The 17649-nt window shown below is 34.2% G+C and overlaps 1 protein-coding gene across 9 annotated transcripts in view; it reads left to right on the top strand.

The window, feature by feature from the left end:
* Window positions 1-17291, top strand: part of LOC128208856 (ryanodine receptor-like) — a 116479-nt gene extending 99188 nt beyond the window's left edge. For 7 of the 9 annotated variants that reach the window (XM_052912504.1, XM_052912509.1, XM_052912506.1 and 4 more), the window contains 21 exons: window positions 84-163; window positions 2371-2532; window positions 3732-3888; window positions 4218-4316; window positions 4760-4839; window positions 5380-5580; window positions 6027-6242; window positions 6666-6786; window positions 7113-7168; window positions 7687-7783; window positions 8190-8210; window positions 9026-9112; window positions 9869-10264; window positions 11225-11340; window positions 11840-11900; window positions 12716-12862; window positions 13134-13265; window positions 13530-13686; window positions 14018-14082; window positions 14744-14844; window positions 15666-17291. In XM_052912504.1, coding sequence (XP_052768464.1) covers window positions 84-163; window positions 2371-2532; window positions 3732-3888; window positions 4218-4316; window positions 4760-4839; window positions 5380-5580; window positions 6027-6242; window positions 6666-6786; window positions 7113-7168; window positions 7687-7783; window positions 8190-8210; window positions 9026-9112; window positions 9869-10264; window positions 11225-11340; window positions 11840-11900; window positions 12716-12862; window positions 13134-13265; window positions 13530-13686; window positions 14018-14082; window positions 14744-14844; window positions 15666-15828 — 2715 coding nt within the window. In that variant the 3' untranslated portion in view covers window positions 15829-17291. Of the gene's footprint in view, window positions 1-83; window positions 164-1027; window positions 1108-2370; window positions 2533-3731; window positions 3889-4217; window positions 4317-4759; window positions 4840-5379; window positions 5581-6026; window positions 6243-6665; window positions 6787-7112; window positions 7169-7686; window positions 7784-8189; window positions 8211-9025; window positions 9113-9868; window positions 10265-11224; window positions 11341-11839; window positions 11901-12715; window positions 12863-13133; window positions 13266-13529; window positions 13687-14017; window positions 14083-14743; window positions 14845-15665 lie in introns of all 9 variants that reach the window. The other 2 variants (XM_052912503.1, XM_052912507.1) reach the window with 2 other exon arrangements.
* Window positions 17292-17649: the final 358 nt, after the last annotated feature.

The following is a 17649-nucleotide window of genomic DNA, read 5'->3' as shown; positions in this document are numbered from 1 at the left end:
ATTTAATATTTTCTCTTTTTGCAAACTGTACAGAAATTCACATGATTTTACACATGTTTATCACTTTACTGCTGCTTACATAGGAGTTTGATACAAACCATGATGGTTACATATCCGCCAAAGAATTCCGCAAAGCTATGGAAGCACAAAAGATGTATTCACGGTACTGAACTATGGCCATATAATACGTCTCTGCATCTAAAATGCTGTGTGCCTGGTCCTTGTAATTATGTGTTGTAGCATAGCACATTATGGGCATGTGCACAGCTCTTTCTGAACTTATCCAGGCTTAAAGTATAACTACTGGATTCATACTGGAAGGACTCGCAAATAGCTCTAATCTAAGCTCAAATTTGAATATGAGCTAAAAATGTATGAGTAACTAAAAAAAAATAAGAAAAAAGAAGCTCTCCCACCATTTTTTACCCTTTTTTCCAATTTGTCATAAGCTTAATAGATAAAGTAGTCCCAAAACTCATAAAAAAGGTGAAATTTAAACAATTTACACATACCCAAAAATAGTGAGCTGAGCTAAATTGTGTAATGAGGGGCAATTTTTCGATGATTTGGGGCCTGAATTGTTTCATTCCTGGATAAGATGAGTTGTGCACATGGCCATGAATGTGGACTGATAGTGGTTAAGGGGATATGGGGTGTGCTTTACCTCTATACTTTTGCCCAAATGCCAAAAACTTATACTGCGCTTTATGGCTTAATAAAATTATCTACGCAACTATATACTGTATGGCACTGTCCCCCTCAAACATTCTATGTGTTTCTCCTCTGCAACTAATGCAGCTTCTTTTCTACCTTGTCCATAAAGATCAATTTCTATAGGATGTATGTTTTGAAATGCACAAGTTGCTGTATGTGCTTTTGGTGAGGATTGAACCCGCAACCCCTTGCACCGCAGGCAGACACTCCACATCGCTACGGAAGCTACCTAAATACCAAGACAGGAAAAGGGGTGCTATATATGGAAAATGCAGTTACAGTTTAAATATTTCCTTTCCAATGTTTTCTGCAGGAGTTTGATACAAATAAGGATGGCTGTATCTCCACTAAAGAGTTTAAGAATGCTCTCGAATCACAAAAACTGTACACTCTGTAAGTGAAAACCCCTGTTGGAGTGCCCCCTGCAGTTTTACAGCTTTACAGTTTGTTTCCATAGGCATGATGATAGGAAAGCATCACCTATCCATTTGTTTTACTGAAAGTTCATGGTTTAGTCCCTAGTGCAGATAGATTAAGGTTTCTCTTAATTTTTCCTTGAACCTTGAATGAAGACCTGAAAAATGTTACTGTCCTATGAAAGAAATTATCAGTGTTTCTATAATTTTCTCTCTATTTGATTTATTTCAGTCTTATTTTTACCTGTTGTGTTTATTTCTACTATCTATATAAAAACTTTGATGTAATATCTAATATATGTTCAGACTTAGTGGATATGTGGCATGTTTGTAAAATTTGCGTAGTAGTGGATGAGTCCAATTTCATTCGTGTTTTTTTTTTTGGTAAAATAAATGCAAGATCTGATAAACAGGATTGTTGCATTTATAAGCTATCTGTAATTGTCCTTATTGATGCGCATGCTATAATAGGCATGTGGGAGATATATTCATGAGCATTTTCGTAGATTCTTAGACTATTACTGCTAGTCTAAATTCAAAACATTAAGAATAAGCTGATTTTCTACAAAACCATGTTTTGGTCACCATTTTGTAACAGCAAACCTTCTGACTCAATTTCTATAAACCCATGGCTTAGTGTACTTCTTGAACACCACTATTTTTATTGACAAATTTGAACAAGATATTTATTTGGTATAGGGTCTGAAAAAGCTACACATCTTTAAGGACAAAATTGATATTGTAACTGTTGTGATGGATAACTTCATACCCATAGGATAGAATATCAATTTTATGTGCATGATTGTTTTTGTGAATGTAGAAATATTAATGGCATCTAGAGCATGCTAACAGTGTCTGTATTGATGTTTAAGGGTGTTCTTAAGTGAATTATATTGTTGTATACAAGGTACTGGGTATGTTAATACTACTAGAAGATTGTTATGTTCAATATTTGATATAATATTATGTATGCAGAATGACACTTATAATGCCATAATCATGTCTAAAAAAAAATAATTAAAAGCTAACATTGACATGATTCAAACCTTTTATATAAATTTAAAAAACAATTATTAAAATTATACGGCAACCATTCAAAAGTACTATATCATGCACCTGCATGAGACATATTGAATGATTTCTTTAAGTAAAAGTGAACCAAATATGAGGTATATTTTACTTACCATAAGTACATGTACTCATGCTTACCACATACTAACCGTTCTTCTGGACCCTATAGGGAGGAAATAGAGTACATCATGATGTGTGTGGATGCCAACCAGGACGGCAAGGTGGACTTCAACGAGTTTACCGACCGCTTTCACAACCCGGCCAAGGACATTGGCTTTACCATGGCCGTTCTCCTTACCAATCTCTCCGAGCACATGCCCAATGATCCAAGGTATGATGTCTACACACTATTTACTGTCTAAGATTTCATACTTGTATAGTTAAAACCTAAGTATAGTTAAAACCAATATAAGTGCAATTAAGTTCATTAGATTTTGGTTTTGAATAAAAAAAAAATGAATTTAGTACAAGCTTGATTAAAGCCTGGACTTGGAAAATATTCTTGATTTGTTACACATATCATGAGGTCAATGGCAGAAGTTACAAAAGCGACCTTTACTGCTTTAGATATAGAAGGTTTTGGTACCTGGGATAACCCAACGTTATGATTTATTTGTATATTCAGGTTTTTAACCAGGTTTTCTGAAGAAAATATATACCGTAAATGACTGGGTATAAGACGATAGGGGGTATTAGACGCAGGGAAAAAAATCTGTGAAAAGTCTAAGAAAAAACCTTTTAATCTATGTTTTTGGTTAAAAGACGCATAGAAAAGATGTCAAGTCGTCTGGCATTTTCGGCCACCATGTTTGTTGACAGTGACAAAAAAAAATTTTTCATGAAAATGGCGACGGTTATCTTTAAAACCATACAATGATAAACTGTCGAGAATGAAAAGTTAAGTTATGCAAAAACCTTATATTGTACGGGTTTGTTCTCAAAATGTCAACACCTACAGAAAAGAATTAAGAATGTGACAAAGTGCGAAAAAACAAGACCATTATCTCAACAGTTTGTAGTATTGGTATGTTAAACAGGTTAAAGGCAGTCTAGTTTTTCACACCTTCTCGTGTACACAACTAATAAAAAATATTTTGACAGTGCCAAACTTTGCTTTTTTATATGCAAGTTTATTTATAGTTCAGTTCAATTTATTATTGAAAATAATATTGAATAACTTTAATTGAAAAATATTTTTGTTTAAATTATAAACGTCTTACGATATACAGTATCCCGATCTTCAACTGCCATTTTAACTCGTATATACTCGATCAATATGACACGAGTAACATCCCTTTCTACATAAATCTAAACAAACTCTCGGCTTGAAATCGATCTCAGAAAAAAAGTTTAAAAAATTGTTACTGGGTATTATACGCAGGCATTTTTTTGCATCGAAATCTGAGGGAAAAAAGGGCGTCTAATACCCAGTCATTTACGGTATATGTCATTTTATATACATAGATAAAAATAAGTATAGTATGAAATAAATTAGTATTAATTAAACTATGTTGATGGTGTTGTTAACAGACTTGAGAGGTTCCTGGAAAAGGCGCGCTGTGTGTTAGACTACTTCCAGCCATACCTGGGGCGTATTGAGATCTTGGGCGGGGCTAACCGCATCGAGCGCGTCTACTTTGAGATCAAACAGTCACACATCGACCAGTGGGAGAAACCGCAGATCAAGGTCAGCTATACTGTGCTTCAGTAACAATAGTCTTATTATGAATTTATTTTTCACTACCAAAATGCTAGGATGATATTACTTAATCAATCATGGATTTATGAAGAGAGTTTTCTCGGACTTTCTTTGTTCATGACCTACTCTCATTTTACTTGGGAAAAATTGACTAAATGCTTGTAAAAATATTAAAAAAGTAAAAAAAGAGCAATTTCAGCAAGGCAAATTTCATAAAAAAATACTGCTGCCCTTGTGCTTTCACTTTCTGAACAAGTTTAACAACAAAAGTTCTTAAAAATCGAGTAAAAACCTTATATGTTGTATTTGTATTGTAGGAGTCTAAGCGCTCTTTCCTGCACAGCGTGGTTAACGAGGGTGGAGATAAGGAGAAACTGGAGAGCTTTGTCAACTTCTGCGAGGACACTATCTTTGAGGTGAGCACGAAAATGGTGTATTGAACTCAGGCCAACATTTTAGAAAAACCCTAAGCAAATCACGCCCATGTGTCTTATTTCATTTAGAAAATATTAGTGATTATCGTAAAGATAATTTCCTCTACAAGTCTCAAAACTCTTCAAAATTACACAAATAATACCATAATGAAATAGTGTGCTGAGCTTAATCCTGTTACAAGGGACTTAAGTTTGTTTGAGAAAAATGGGGCCTGCAGTTTAACATTGCAAATGTTCACCTTTTCAACTACTAGTAATGCCATGAATTGTGCTTATACATGTGTCTCTATCTATCTCCTTAAGTGAATGGTGTGTCCATGTCATGTCTGTTAAATTTATGTATTTTTTAATGTATTATTTTATTTTTCATAACTGTTTATTAAAGCACTTGATCCTTATTTTATGCCCAAAGTTTTGTCTTTTAGATGCAGCATGCTACCAGTATAAGTGCGGAGGAGCAGAGGATAGCTGCTCTCCGGAGTGGGGCAGGAGATGCCCGAGGAGGGTAGGTCACGCATAGGTTACATCTGTTACAATGGTGGGGGTGTAGAGTTATTAGTGCAGAGAAGCATAGAAAAGCAGCTCTCTGTAGAGCATGTCCATGGTTTGAAGGTCACGCCCCTGTTACAATAAGGGTTGGGTTAGTGCAGAAGAGCAGAGGAAAGTTGCTGTAGCTTTCAGCATTTGGGCAGGGGAAATGATATGTTACATATTTTCATTATAGTAGGACAAGTTGGGGCATTAAATCTTAGTTTATGATATGAATACAGCTTTTGAAAGCAAAATAAATGCCAACCAAATAAAAGGATATCCTTGTCCCATTAATTTATTAATAATAAATGAATATATATCTTGAACAATTTGTATAAAACTTACATATTCTATGATGTTGACTATCAGATTGTTGGCAAAAGAACTACTGAATTCAATAATAAACATTTCTGATAAAGTGTCATGTGACATGTCTTAATTTTGAAAAAGAAGTAAGCTATATGCTTTACACTATCAGTAAGCTGGATTATATGTTAATATCATTGTTTTATAGAGTATTGGAGCCGGTGAAGATGGGCTACAACTTCATCAGGGATGGAATCGGCTCATTCCTGTCGCTGTTCACAATGTCAAACCTGCGTACCTCGTACCGAACGTTCCGCAGGATGACGTATTGGCAGCTGTTTGTTGCCCTTCTCAAACTCAACTTTAGACTCGCCTTCATGATACTTACAGTTCTCTTCCATATTGTATGGTGAGTCTGGCTTGTAAATTTTAAACTCTTTTTCAGTAATGAATAATATAAACTTTATGATGTCATGGTGATAAAAAATAATCAATTTTGATAATCAAAGAATTTGTAATCTTACTTCTTAGTGTAGTCAATAAAAATTTGGGGTTACTTTAGCTTTTAATTTGTTTTTCCAAAGATCATTGGTGATTGGAAAGCTTTGGTGCTGTATTTTGCAGGGGCAGTGTGTCATGCAAAATCTCTAACCTTGGCCATAACTCAAAGACAGTTCAAGATTTATTGACGTTTCCAAAGACAATACACATATGCATAGCAAGATCCATAACTCCAGGTTTTATAATTGTCCAGTTATGCTCCTTACTTGACAGTAAAATCAACATCAGATTAATGATGGCGTTTGGTCTGTGGTTCTCTTGTTTGTTTTAACCTTGATTATTTTAATTTTGCAGGACACTATGCCGTTTCATACTGAACATGATGATGGGTGAACGTGATGAGGGTGGGGTGGAGGGGAATGTTCCTACTGGGCCACTGGCCCTACCTGGAATCCCTGGCCCCACCCCAGGCGACAAACCCCTGGTTCCCCCCATTGAGATTGAAACGGCAGAACCCATGATGGCTTTCGGCGTGACCATTACTAAAGAAGAAAAGGAAGAGGGCCAAACGTAAGATGATTATGACCATTGGTTTGGCATATATATGTAACTACATATTTAACACTAAACCTAAGTCATGTGTAGGCAGTACATTGATTTTGTAGGGCAAATTGCATTGCCAAAAGAGTTAAAATAGTGTGATAGAGTTTTGTGAACAACACTAGATAATTATGCTATTTCGTATGTCTGATTTTAGATGATACGCAGTAATTTAATGAATTATTTTTCTCTTCTAACAATAAGAGCATTGGTCATTCAATTATTTCTGACTTTTGCTGTCTGCAAAGTAAATGCAATGCTCAATATAGTAATTTAGATTTTGTGTAGCTTACCATTGCTGTGTTACCATAATGAATGGGTTGCCATACCACGCTTATCTTATATTATTGCTGTCTTGCCACAATAAAGTTCACTTACTGTATCTTTTCTTAGAATCAGTCTAACAGAGGCACGACACCCAGTGACACCCCAGGCCAGTGTGGACCTGGATCTCACTGGGGATAAATCTGCTGAGAGACATTCTACCGCAACACCTCAAATACGAACCACCCAGGTTAGTTATTATGGCTACTTGTTTGTCATAAAAATAATGTACGATAGACAGGCCATTATTATACAGTAATTTTTATATAATTGTCAGTAGGTGGTAACAGCTAAGTGGGAAGCGTATCATACTATAGATCAGAGCATCTTGAGTTTGATTCCCATTCAGATCTTTGTCGAAAAATAGTGGAGATTATAATACAGAGAAAGTTAATGGTTTTTAAAGTTTGTTGTTAAAAATGGAGTAATAAAGTTTGCCAGGATTATGGATTGGCAAACTTAAATCCAACACTGTTTGAATTAGTCTTGAATTTTAAAAGTTAATTCTTCTTGCAGGGTGAGACACCGGTAGAGCGTGAGCTCAGCAGACAGACTAGTACATACAGTGCTATGTAAGTGAAACTTATCATCCCAGTGTAATATTAAATTTCTAAAATGCCACTTAAAACATAAGCAACTTTTATTAGAACCCAGAAAGTAGTTGAGTTTCCCTATTTACCTGAATTTGAACATAATGAATCATAAAAAAACATTTTAAAAAGGGGTCATCTTGATGATTTTATACATTATACACAGATAAACTGCTATAAGTGCTCTCTAGCATAAACAAATGATCCGTTTGTACTTACATTAAAAGCCATTTTTACCGGTACTCAAGACTCAAATCTGAATATATTCATTTTATTGTACAATCTTTATTAAAGAGCAATAATGTTTGAATTGGCAATATATGTTGCAACTACAGTGTAAAACATTTATTAACCCATTGTATGGGTAACAACGACAATAAAGATAATTTATGACAGTTAAGAAATCGCTTTTCTGAGTCTCAAAATCAGACTCAAGACATTAGTAAATATGGGCTTAGGTATTCTACAGTTCCCATTGTTGTTGTTGTTGTTTTTTGAAGGGGAGGTGCGGCGGGGCCAGGCACACAGCCGGGAGCCGATCAGGATGAGGATATCATATATGAAACCAAGAACTTTGACTATGGCAAATACATCCTCGTAAGTGAACTAACTATCATAGGGGAGATGTTCATTGTTGTTAATCTAACTTTGTATTGTTGTTAGTAGATACTAGATAGAGCTGGAATGCTTGATTTTTTGTTCACATATTTACAATAAAACTCATTTCAGCTTGTCTTAATTTGTTAGTAAACATTGATAACATAGGAGCTAAAGAATATTTCATGTGTTTTGTTTTACACTAAGTTGGTGGAATATGTATATTTTCACAACCATAATTATTCAAAACTGTCCGCAGCTCTGAAAATCACTATCCTATGTATTATTTTTTTGATATTTAAGTTTATAATGCAGTGTATACATGATTAATTATATTCAATTTCTTTAAGATTTGTTGTTGATAGTTTTCAGATTTCTCAGTTTACCTTTAATGTTGACCTTTCAGATAACATTAATCAACATTGGGGTAACAGTTGTTTTCCTATCTTGCCATTATAACCAAAAATCATAGCTTAAAAAGCAAAATGCTTATAACTGAAATTTTCAGCCAAGATTGTTTCAAGAATCATCCATTTAACCTTCAAACAAATTGCCTTGCCTTGTGTATTTTACTCAGACATTTTGCGACCAGCCTTTCAGCCTTTAAGTATTTGCAATATCCTTTTTCAGAATTGCCAAAGTATTATATATTTTCCTGCTAACATAATTCTTAATGTTTTACATGTATTTCATATTAATATTCCAACCGTGAAAATACCACTAATGAATTTGCTGCCTTGGATGATTTATGTAAAAAAAAGTATTTTAATTGTTTGATACTTGTGGTAATTGTAAGTGTATGTTAAAAATTACATATTGTATGTTAATTATTGTTTAAATGTCTTAATATGTGTTCTTTTTAGGTATCCATACTTTTCAATAGTATGTGTAATTAGTTCTTAACTTATGGACAATGGTCCCTTCTGAGACATTGTCAGGTTAACACCATCTGTTGTACAATTGTATTGCAAATTTCTCATTCTCGTATATTTCTAACTTTACTTTCCTCTTAATCTTTGCTATTGGATTTTTTTGGTTATTAGTCGATTTTTGTTTTGTAGTGTTTTTGCTTTCTAAAGCTTTGTTTTAAGTCATTTTTGTGATCTCCTTTTTATGGTTCTGCTTATACCAAAGATTATAACGTCAACTGTATAACTATTAGGTAGATAACTAACTTCCTCAGTTTGAGATAGATAGACAAGATATTTTGGCCAAAATTTCATGAGTGTTTGATATTTTCAGAGCCTGTTTGCCCGGAACTTTTACAACTTCAAGTACCTGGCTTTACTGCTGGCCTTCCTTATCAACTTCATGCTGCTCTTCTACAAGGTATAATTACTTGCGGAATTAAGGAACTGTTCTTAATACAACATTTGTTTAAAATAAATTCAAACCTTTCAATGATTCGATGATGTGTACTATTTTACACATACATGGTACTGTGATAAGGAGAGGTACTTCCTCAAAGCTTGAAACAATTTTCAGAATGAAGTCATCTTTAAAAATTGCTATTTCTGGAGTTCTTTCAAAACTTGCATGTTTGTTTTTTCTGCTAGTATATCTATGGTAATCAACATAATGTATTTAAATGGCTCTGATTATCATCAGATAATATGATATTTTAAGTCAAAGCTCTGAGCGTCCCTTTGGAGCGATTCATTTTGCCAGAACCTAGGTAGGGTACACAGAACCCAGTCAGGTCCCATTTAACTGGGGATGATCCCTCATTCTTCTCTTCTCTCATCTGTAAGCTTTTGATGTCACTCACTGTTACACAACCGCTTTTAAATCATTCAATGATTCTTCGGCTTCTAAATTCCTCTTTAAACTGCACGGAGGATGAAGTGGAGTCAAGTCATAATGCAGCCAATATGCACGAGCATACCTTAAAAAATGAATATTAAGTCTGATAGAGATGTTATGCACCAATGTGAAGATGATTAACAACACCACCATTGCATTTATAGCTACAAGTTTAACTCTACAGTCCAGTTCCCATAATCAATTTGTTATCTTATCTTTAGACAAGACTCTATGATTCAATTCTTTGTATTGGCTAAATGTTTTATTATATTTGTGTTACAGGTTTCCCGTTTAACAGGGGAACTACTTGGAACTGAAGACTCTGACGTTGATGACATCGCCGCTAACATGACGGACATGGGCGGAGATGAAGAGGAGGAGGACGTAGAAGAGCTTGTTTCGATGTCCGAGTCCAGTTACTACCTCGAACACGTGCTACGATGCCTCGCGATCTGCCACTCTCTTGCTGCTTTCTCCATGCTTGTTGCCTACTACTGTCTTAAGGTTCCCCTTGTTATTTTCAAACGAGAGAAGGAGATCGCACGAAAGCTGGAGTTTGATGGATTGTGGATTGCTGAACAGCCGAGCGAAGATGATCTGAGATCACACTGGGATAAACTGGTACTCAGTACGGGGTCCTTCCCTGACAGCTACTGGGACAAGTTTGTCAAGAAAAAGGTAATCATATAGATTTGATTTGGTGTACATCAGAATCTGATGTACAATGTTATAGAGGATATTTGTTGATTTCAGAGTAAGATTGTATTTTATTTCACTTTTGGTCAAAGAAAAAATATTTTCATGAGTGGTGTAGCCATGAGTGGCAATATTATTTTTCTGTGACCGCGAGTGAAATAAAAGGCACCCTTTTCTTAACTACTAAATGGTTTGTAGTCCTTCCATCAACAACTTTCAGTTTAATTGCATGGAAGAGAGTGGTGAGAATATTGTTGTGGTATAGGTGTCTGCCTCTCATCCAAGATGTTGTGGATTTGATCCCCACGATGGATTCTTAGCCTCTCAAAAAGGACATGGTACTGGTTTTTGCCCAGGAAACGGACTTTAGAGTGATTTCATAAGCTATAAGCTCCTGTCACAATCAAGCTAAAATAAATTGAAATGAAATAGCATACTAAATGTGGTGTACTCTTTAGATTGTGCTTCAAGCTAGCCTTTACACAACATGATAGTGTACTTAATTAATGGTAACATAACATGTTCGGTTATAATATGAGATGGCCTATACCATACCTATTCCATTACTCCACCAAGAAAGATCATATTTGTTTTCAATTTCACTGCCAAACAATATCAGAAGGTAGGTCAGTATTATTTTCTTTTCGGTAAACTTCTGTCTTAATATCATGGTCACACCTTAAACCAGCTACATATGGTCTGGATTAACATTTATTAAAGCCCTCTCTAAAAGCAGTACATCTCCGCCTTTTTCCAAGGCAAGAAACTGCTGAAAAGATGTACACTAAAGGAGAAGGAATTCAGTCAGAGAAAAATTGTCTGATGGCAATACATATATAAGCGTGGGGTCGAATATTAGGGTAGGTCCAGAAACCAGAAACAAAGAGTTTTTCGTTATGCCTTACTCAATATTTAGATAACCTCTCCTTATTTTTCCATCAGGTTCGCAATCGCTATGCAGAGCAGTATGAGTATGAGGCCATCAGCAACCTGCTTGGCATGGAGAAATCAGACACTATCACCATTGACAAGGATGAGGGATCCGGCATCTTCAAATTGTATGTCTTTCTTGTGATTATGTAACTGTGGTAGAAATACTTGAAATGTCAGTCTAATGATATTGTAGCTACAGTAGAAAACGTCAATCTTGTGATATTGAAGATAAAGAAGAAATAGTATTGGACTATCAGTCTTGTGGTATTGTAGCCATTATAGTAGAACTATTATTGGATTGTAGTAGAAATACTATTGGTGTGTCAGTCTTGTGATATTGTAAGTATAGTATAAACAAAGAAACACAATTGAATTGTCTTTAAACTTGCCTAAATGTGATTATTACATATTTTTGTTTGAACCAAGTGTTTGTAGCTTACTCATTTATAAAAAAAATCTATTTAAAAGCTCAATTGATTTTGCTAACATTTACGAAACAGTAAGTTTCTTGGGTCATCAATTTAATTTGGTGTTGCAAATATGTTTAGTACCTAAATTGTAGCCATAGATTGTAATATAAATCATATTGCAAAGCACTTATGTGTTTTTGCATGTGTATTTCAGCCTCTATTATGTGGACTGGCAGTATCAGATATGGAAATGGGGAGTCATCTTCACAGATAATGTAAGCAGAACAAGTGGAATGTATTTTTCATTTAAGCACTAAGGGGTCATCTTTTCAATGAATATATTGTACAATCAATTTTTTAAAACCTTTATCCTTGGTTGCTTTAAAATATTTTTCAACACAGACAGTTAAAATAATTCACTTTTCAAATTGATCATTTTATTGTAATCTGGCATTTGCTTAGTATTCATCTGAATTTCTTGAACTTTGGATCTACAGTCATAACTTGCTATGTTGAAGTCGTTCTGACCTTGTTAATTACTTCAAGATAATGAACATTTGATATAACCTAAATACTAAAAACATCTAACCAAAAATAAATGAAAAAAGTTCAACATAACCGGAACTTCTAGATAAGCAGAGCTCGACAAAGCGCGTTTAGACTTATTGTCATATGATCTGTTGATGATATAGCCCCTTTAATACTGAACATTGCAGTTAATGATGAAAGTGCTTTAAGCCTTAATATAGGAGCAGTATATGGGAAAACAATCATGAAGAACAAAGAGATACCAATATATATCTTCGATGAAATTTAATGTAAAGAATATAGAATTTTATAAGTTATAAAAAATCTTGTACCTTGTCTGTACAGAAAAATCTTTAAAGATGATAAGATGTTGAATTTTGAAAATGTTGACCCTTTCCATCTCACCAAAAAATACGCTTACATTGTTTTCATCATTTTATGAAACCTGATTGTTTGGTTATTATCAAAAATGGTGTATACATGTATAACTTATTAGTACAAGTTCACAATATATGAGGTGTGTTTGACCAGTTAAATATCTAATAATCATATCCACTTTCAGTCGTTCCTATACATAGCGTGGTATTTCTGCTGGTCTTGCCTAGGAAACCTCAACTATTTCTTCTTTGCGGCCCATCTCCTGGACGTGGCTGTCTCTTTCAACACCCTAAGAACCATTCTCCAGTCTGTCACACACAATGGGAAACAGGTCAGCCCTGATCCTTTATTTCATTTAATAGATTAATTACAAACTTATTTTCTCCTCAGCAAGGTTAAGTTTTACCTTTTACCTATTTACCTTCATTTGTAGCTATCTTTTAAACAATATAAATGTTTATGTCATAGATTTGAATAAATTTTCTTTTTCACTAGCATTGGTATAAATTTTTCCTTCATTTTGAATTTGAGAGCAGTAACATACGGTATTAATAATCACATGTTCAACCTGTGTAATGCTGTGTTCTATTGCCATGTTACAGCTGATGTTGACACTCATGTTGCTGTGTATTATTGTCTACATCTACACTGTGATTGCCTTCAACTTCTTCCGCAAGTTTTACATAAAAGACGAGGACGGATCTATCGACTACAAGTGCCATGACATGCTTACGGTCAGTGGGAAGCCTAGAAGACTTTACTTAATGTTTTCTATATTAGTTTGAGTATCATAAAAATTAAAAAATGTGAACAATTCTAACAGTAAATGTACACTTTTCATGGCTTTATTTACCACCTGTTCATATTTGTCTGTGAATTATCTTGAAGTTGTCATATCCACACCATGTTTTTCCTTTCATCATCAGTAAACCACCTGCACAAGGGTGCTTGTGAACTACCCTGCAAGTGTCATATTTATCCTGTGTTTTACCTTTCAGTGCTTCGTGTACCATCTGCACACAGGTGTGAGGGCTGGTGGAGGTATTGCAGATGAGATCGAGCCTGCAGATGGAGACGCATATGAAATATGGAGAATTCTGTTCGATATCAGTTTCTTCTTCTTTATCATTGTCATCTTGCTGGCTATCATTCAGGGTAAGACTAGCCATTATTTAAAGCCTTCTAAACTGCCATTTTGTTGGTATATGGATAAAACTTTTGATTTGTCTCAGCTTTCATCAGTTTATTTGGTTTAACAGTGTTAACTTGTGTTCCAGAGTTATTTCAAATTTCTTCTTACTACATTGTGTCAAGGAAATAAATTGGATCAATGTTAGCCCAATGGTAGTGTTATGTCTGTTTCTCACCAAATAGATCATGAGTTCAAGTCTTATGAGAGTCACCTTCAGTTGTCAGCTTTTATAAAAATGAAATGTTAAAAAATTGATGAGAACTATTTATTACATGATTATCGTTTGTGTTTCAGGTTTAATCATTGATGCGTTTGGTGAACTGAGAGACCAGTTGGAGCAGGTCAAGGAGGATATGGAGGTCAGATTACAACTTATTCACTTATTATCAATATGGCATGCTTCTAGTTATACATGACCTTGATGAAATAGCACCCTTAAATGCAATATGAGTAATGCTCAAAAATAAGATACATTTTAGATATAATCATCAATTAGTCACTATTTTCGAATTGATAGTCTACCGGTATAAGGAATGATTGTAAGCATAGTTTTAAGCATTTAGTTAAAATGCATCTGTTCATTTTTGTTTCAACATATTTTATTGAGCAAAAGTACTAAACATATCAATAAATTAAATAAATTACATATTATCGCCCTAGTGCAATAACTTAATTATTGCATATAGAAATAGAAGCAGATATTGAGTTCTTGCACTAAGGTGACATTGTTCAATATCCAGGATTTGAATGGTAGAAATAAACCTTATAATCAAGTTCTTCCCCTTGTATCAACTTTACGTTTGACAGTAAAGGCAGCCAGTATTAAGTAAAACAACAAAATTTACAGTTCCGCTTGAAAAAAAGTATATAACTAGCTTAGAGGCCTGTTTGGGAGACAGCAAGAACAATTCAAAATTTTAGTGAATATGAATTAAAAACGTCTTCCCCTAAAGGAAGCAATGAGAAAGAAGACATTTTAACATAACAGTCATGATTGCATAGTTTTATTATTATTTTCAGTCCAAGTGCTTTATTTGTGGTATCGGGAAAGATTACTTTGACAAAGTCCCACATGGTTTTGAGACCCATGTGGGTAACGAGCACAACTTTGCCAACTACATGTAAGTATAAGTTAACGTATTTCATAAATATTCTTGGTATTCTAACTATTTTTAGCATTTAATCTCTTCAATGATGATCATCTATGTGTGTGTATGTTTAACCTTGCACATAAAATGTGAATTAACAAGGTTATTAAATATTTGAAAGATAACAATTATCCAGTAAACAACATTTTTAACTTTAAGAATGTTCTGAACAATGGGGTCAATTTCTATTAAAACTGTCTATAGCATGTTAATGTTGGAAATGACCCTCTAACTTTCATGAATCTGATTGTCTGATAAATTGATTTTAGTCCATTTTTATATGGACAAGATGGCACTGAATTGTGTCCCTTTACTAGACTGGACATTTTTTCAGGCCCTGTCTTCCACATATTTTTAAAGCCCTTTCATCCCTGTATTTTTTCCGGCCCTTTTATCCCTGTCATTTTTTTCTGCCCCTTGCATCTGTAAAATGTTTTTAGGACCTTACAGTCCTATTTTTTCAGGCCCTTAATCCTTATAACTGTTTTAAGGCCCTTACATTCCTATATAGTTTTTTTCTAGCCCTTACATTCCCAGAATTTGCTTAAGTTCTTGCATCCCTACAATTTTTTCAGGCCCTTATTTCACTTTATTTTTTGGCAGGTCCTTAAATCTCTACATTTTTTTCAGGCCCTTATTTCACTTTATTTTTTGGCAGGTCCTTAAATCTCTACATTTTTTTGAGGCCCTTATTTCACTTTATTTTTTGGCAGGTCCTTAAATCTCTACATTTTTTTCAGGCTCTTACATCACTGTAATTTTTCAGGCCCTACATATAACTTTGTGTGTTTCAGGTTTTTCTTGATGCACCTGATTAACAAGCCGGACACAGAGTACACCGGTCAGGAGACTTATGTGTGGGAACTGTATCAGCAACGGTGCTGGGACTTCTTCCCTGTGGGAGACTGCTTCCGTAAACAGTACGAGGATGAGGTCAGTGGTGCACTGAAAAGCTAACAGACGCTGTACAGAGTGTGTGTGTGTGTGGGGGGGGGGGGTCATTGGAATTTTAGTCAGCTGACAATACAATAAAGAACAGCAAAGAAGAGTTTACTGCTACACTGTAGCGAGTGTTGAATAGCTGACACTACTTATAACAGCAACTTGTGATATATTTATATCAGACTTTTTTATTATTGAAAAAGATTTATGAGATAAGGCGTTGAGCGATTGGAGTTTGGAACATACATATCTCGTGTTACTCCAGTGAATATTATGAACTACAAGTAAATATCCAGCTTCTCTTACTTTTTGGGAGGATTGAGTTGTGATATTAGATTCTGACATTTGAAAAACAACCATGACCCATAATGCAACACTAAGGGTAATTCTTAGAATGGACAGCTGGCAATGAAATTATTCATAGATAATAGTTTGTTTGAGTATATTTAGTTTCCTACTTACCTGAGAGACCTTAACATTGAGACATGTATATTTGAGGCTGAATTTATTAGCATACTTACTTACCTGACAGACCTAAACATTGACACTTTGTATATTTTAGGCTGATTTTATACATTTTGTACAAAATTAGTGTAAGTTTTGTTTGTTATTTTGGTGCAATAGCTATGCAAATTATGCAGATATCATTGTTCAAAACATTTTGATTTGCTGTTCTATCCTTTGTTATATTTGTACACATGAAAGTGTTCACTAGATGTGTTAGGATTTAATTGTTTATATTGATTTATAATCAGAATGTGCAATATTTAGGCAGATGTTGTATTAGTTGATGTTTTCTTGCAAATTGAAACTTGTTATTTTATATTAATTATTTGTTACGCATATTTGGACACATGTAAACATTTACATGTATCATTATTTATAAAATTTCAATTTATTTGATTAGATGTATCATTCATTATAGCGTATATTACAAAACAACAACATAATATAGATAATTTCATGTGTGTTTATCAACATTCTTTTAACAAACTGTAGATACAATTTTTGATATTATTCTCTTGTTACTTAACTGGTGCTATTTGAACACCATAATTCTTGTTAATTTGTTTCCCTTGTTTGGTTGATGTGGACATATTTATTATTATGCTATTACACTATTTTGTAGAGTGTTTAGATAACACCTTATTAGACCCCCCAGCACCTTATGTTACATAACACGTACACCAGGGGTCCGTTTCAATGAGATATGAGTCGTAAAACTTACCCTGTTTAAGAGTGCTTGTTGAAACCCATAAAGTTACGAAAATATGTGATAAATGTTCTTATATTTTTATTAAAATGCAGTTAACGCCAAACACAGGATTATATCGAGAAAGGTAACGACCTTTAGCTTTGCGATCTTTATTGAGACGGGGCCCTGACCCTCTTACTGATGTTTTACTCGTAGATGCTCGAGGAATGTTTTATAGAAGGTGAAAACTTCCATGTTTTTAAAATAAATTTAGACACCCACATTTGTGTTCATTGTTCTTGCATACATCAATGTATATAAATTATGTCTAACAAGGCTATCTAGCATTAGTTACTATATGTATTATTGCTTCCACAAATGTATTTAAAAGGAATTACAGCAAATTTGTCAAGCTAATATACATCTGTTACAAACGTAGAAGGATGAGTTGTATCTACAGGTTAGGTATAAGCAAAGGCAAACAAATAATTAAAATCCATTCACGACAGTGATCTTAAAAGAATGGCTATATGACCCATTTAAAGTGATAAACGTGTCAAATCATTACAAAATCTTTCCAATGGTTACTAGTTATAAAATGGCCTCTGACCTATGCTAAGTGAGACCAAATATCTGGCCAA

The sequence above is a fragment of the Mya arenaria genome, chromosome 11 (assembly GCF_026914265.1).
Source record: "Mya arenaria isolate MELC-2E11 chromosome 11, ASM2691426v1".
NCBI lineage: Eukaryota > Metazoa > Mollusca > Bivalvia > Myida > Myidae > Mya > Mya arenaria.
Note: the sequence above shows the minus strand (reverse complement) of the source record. Positions and strands in the feature narration are given on the sequence as shown.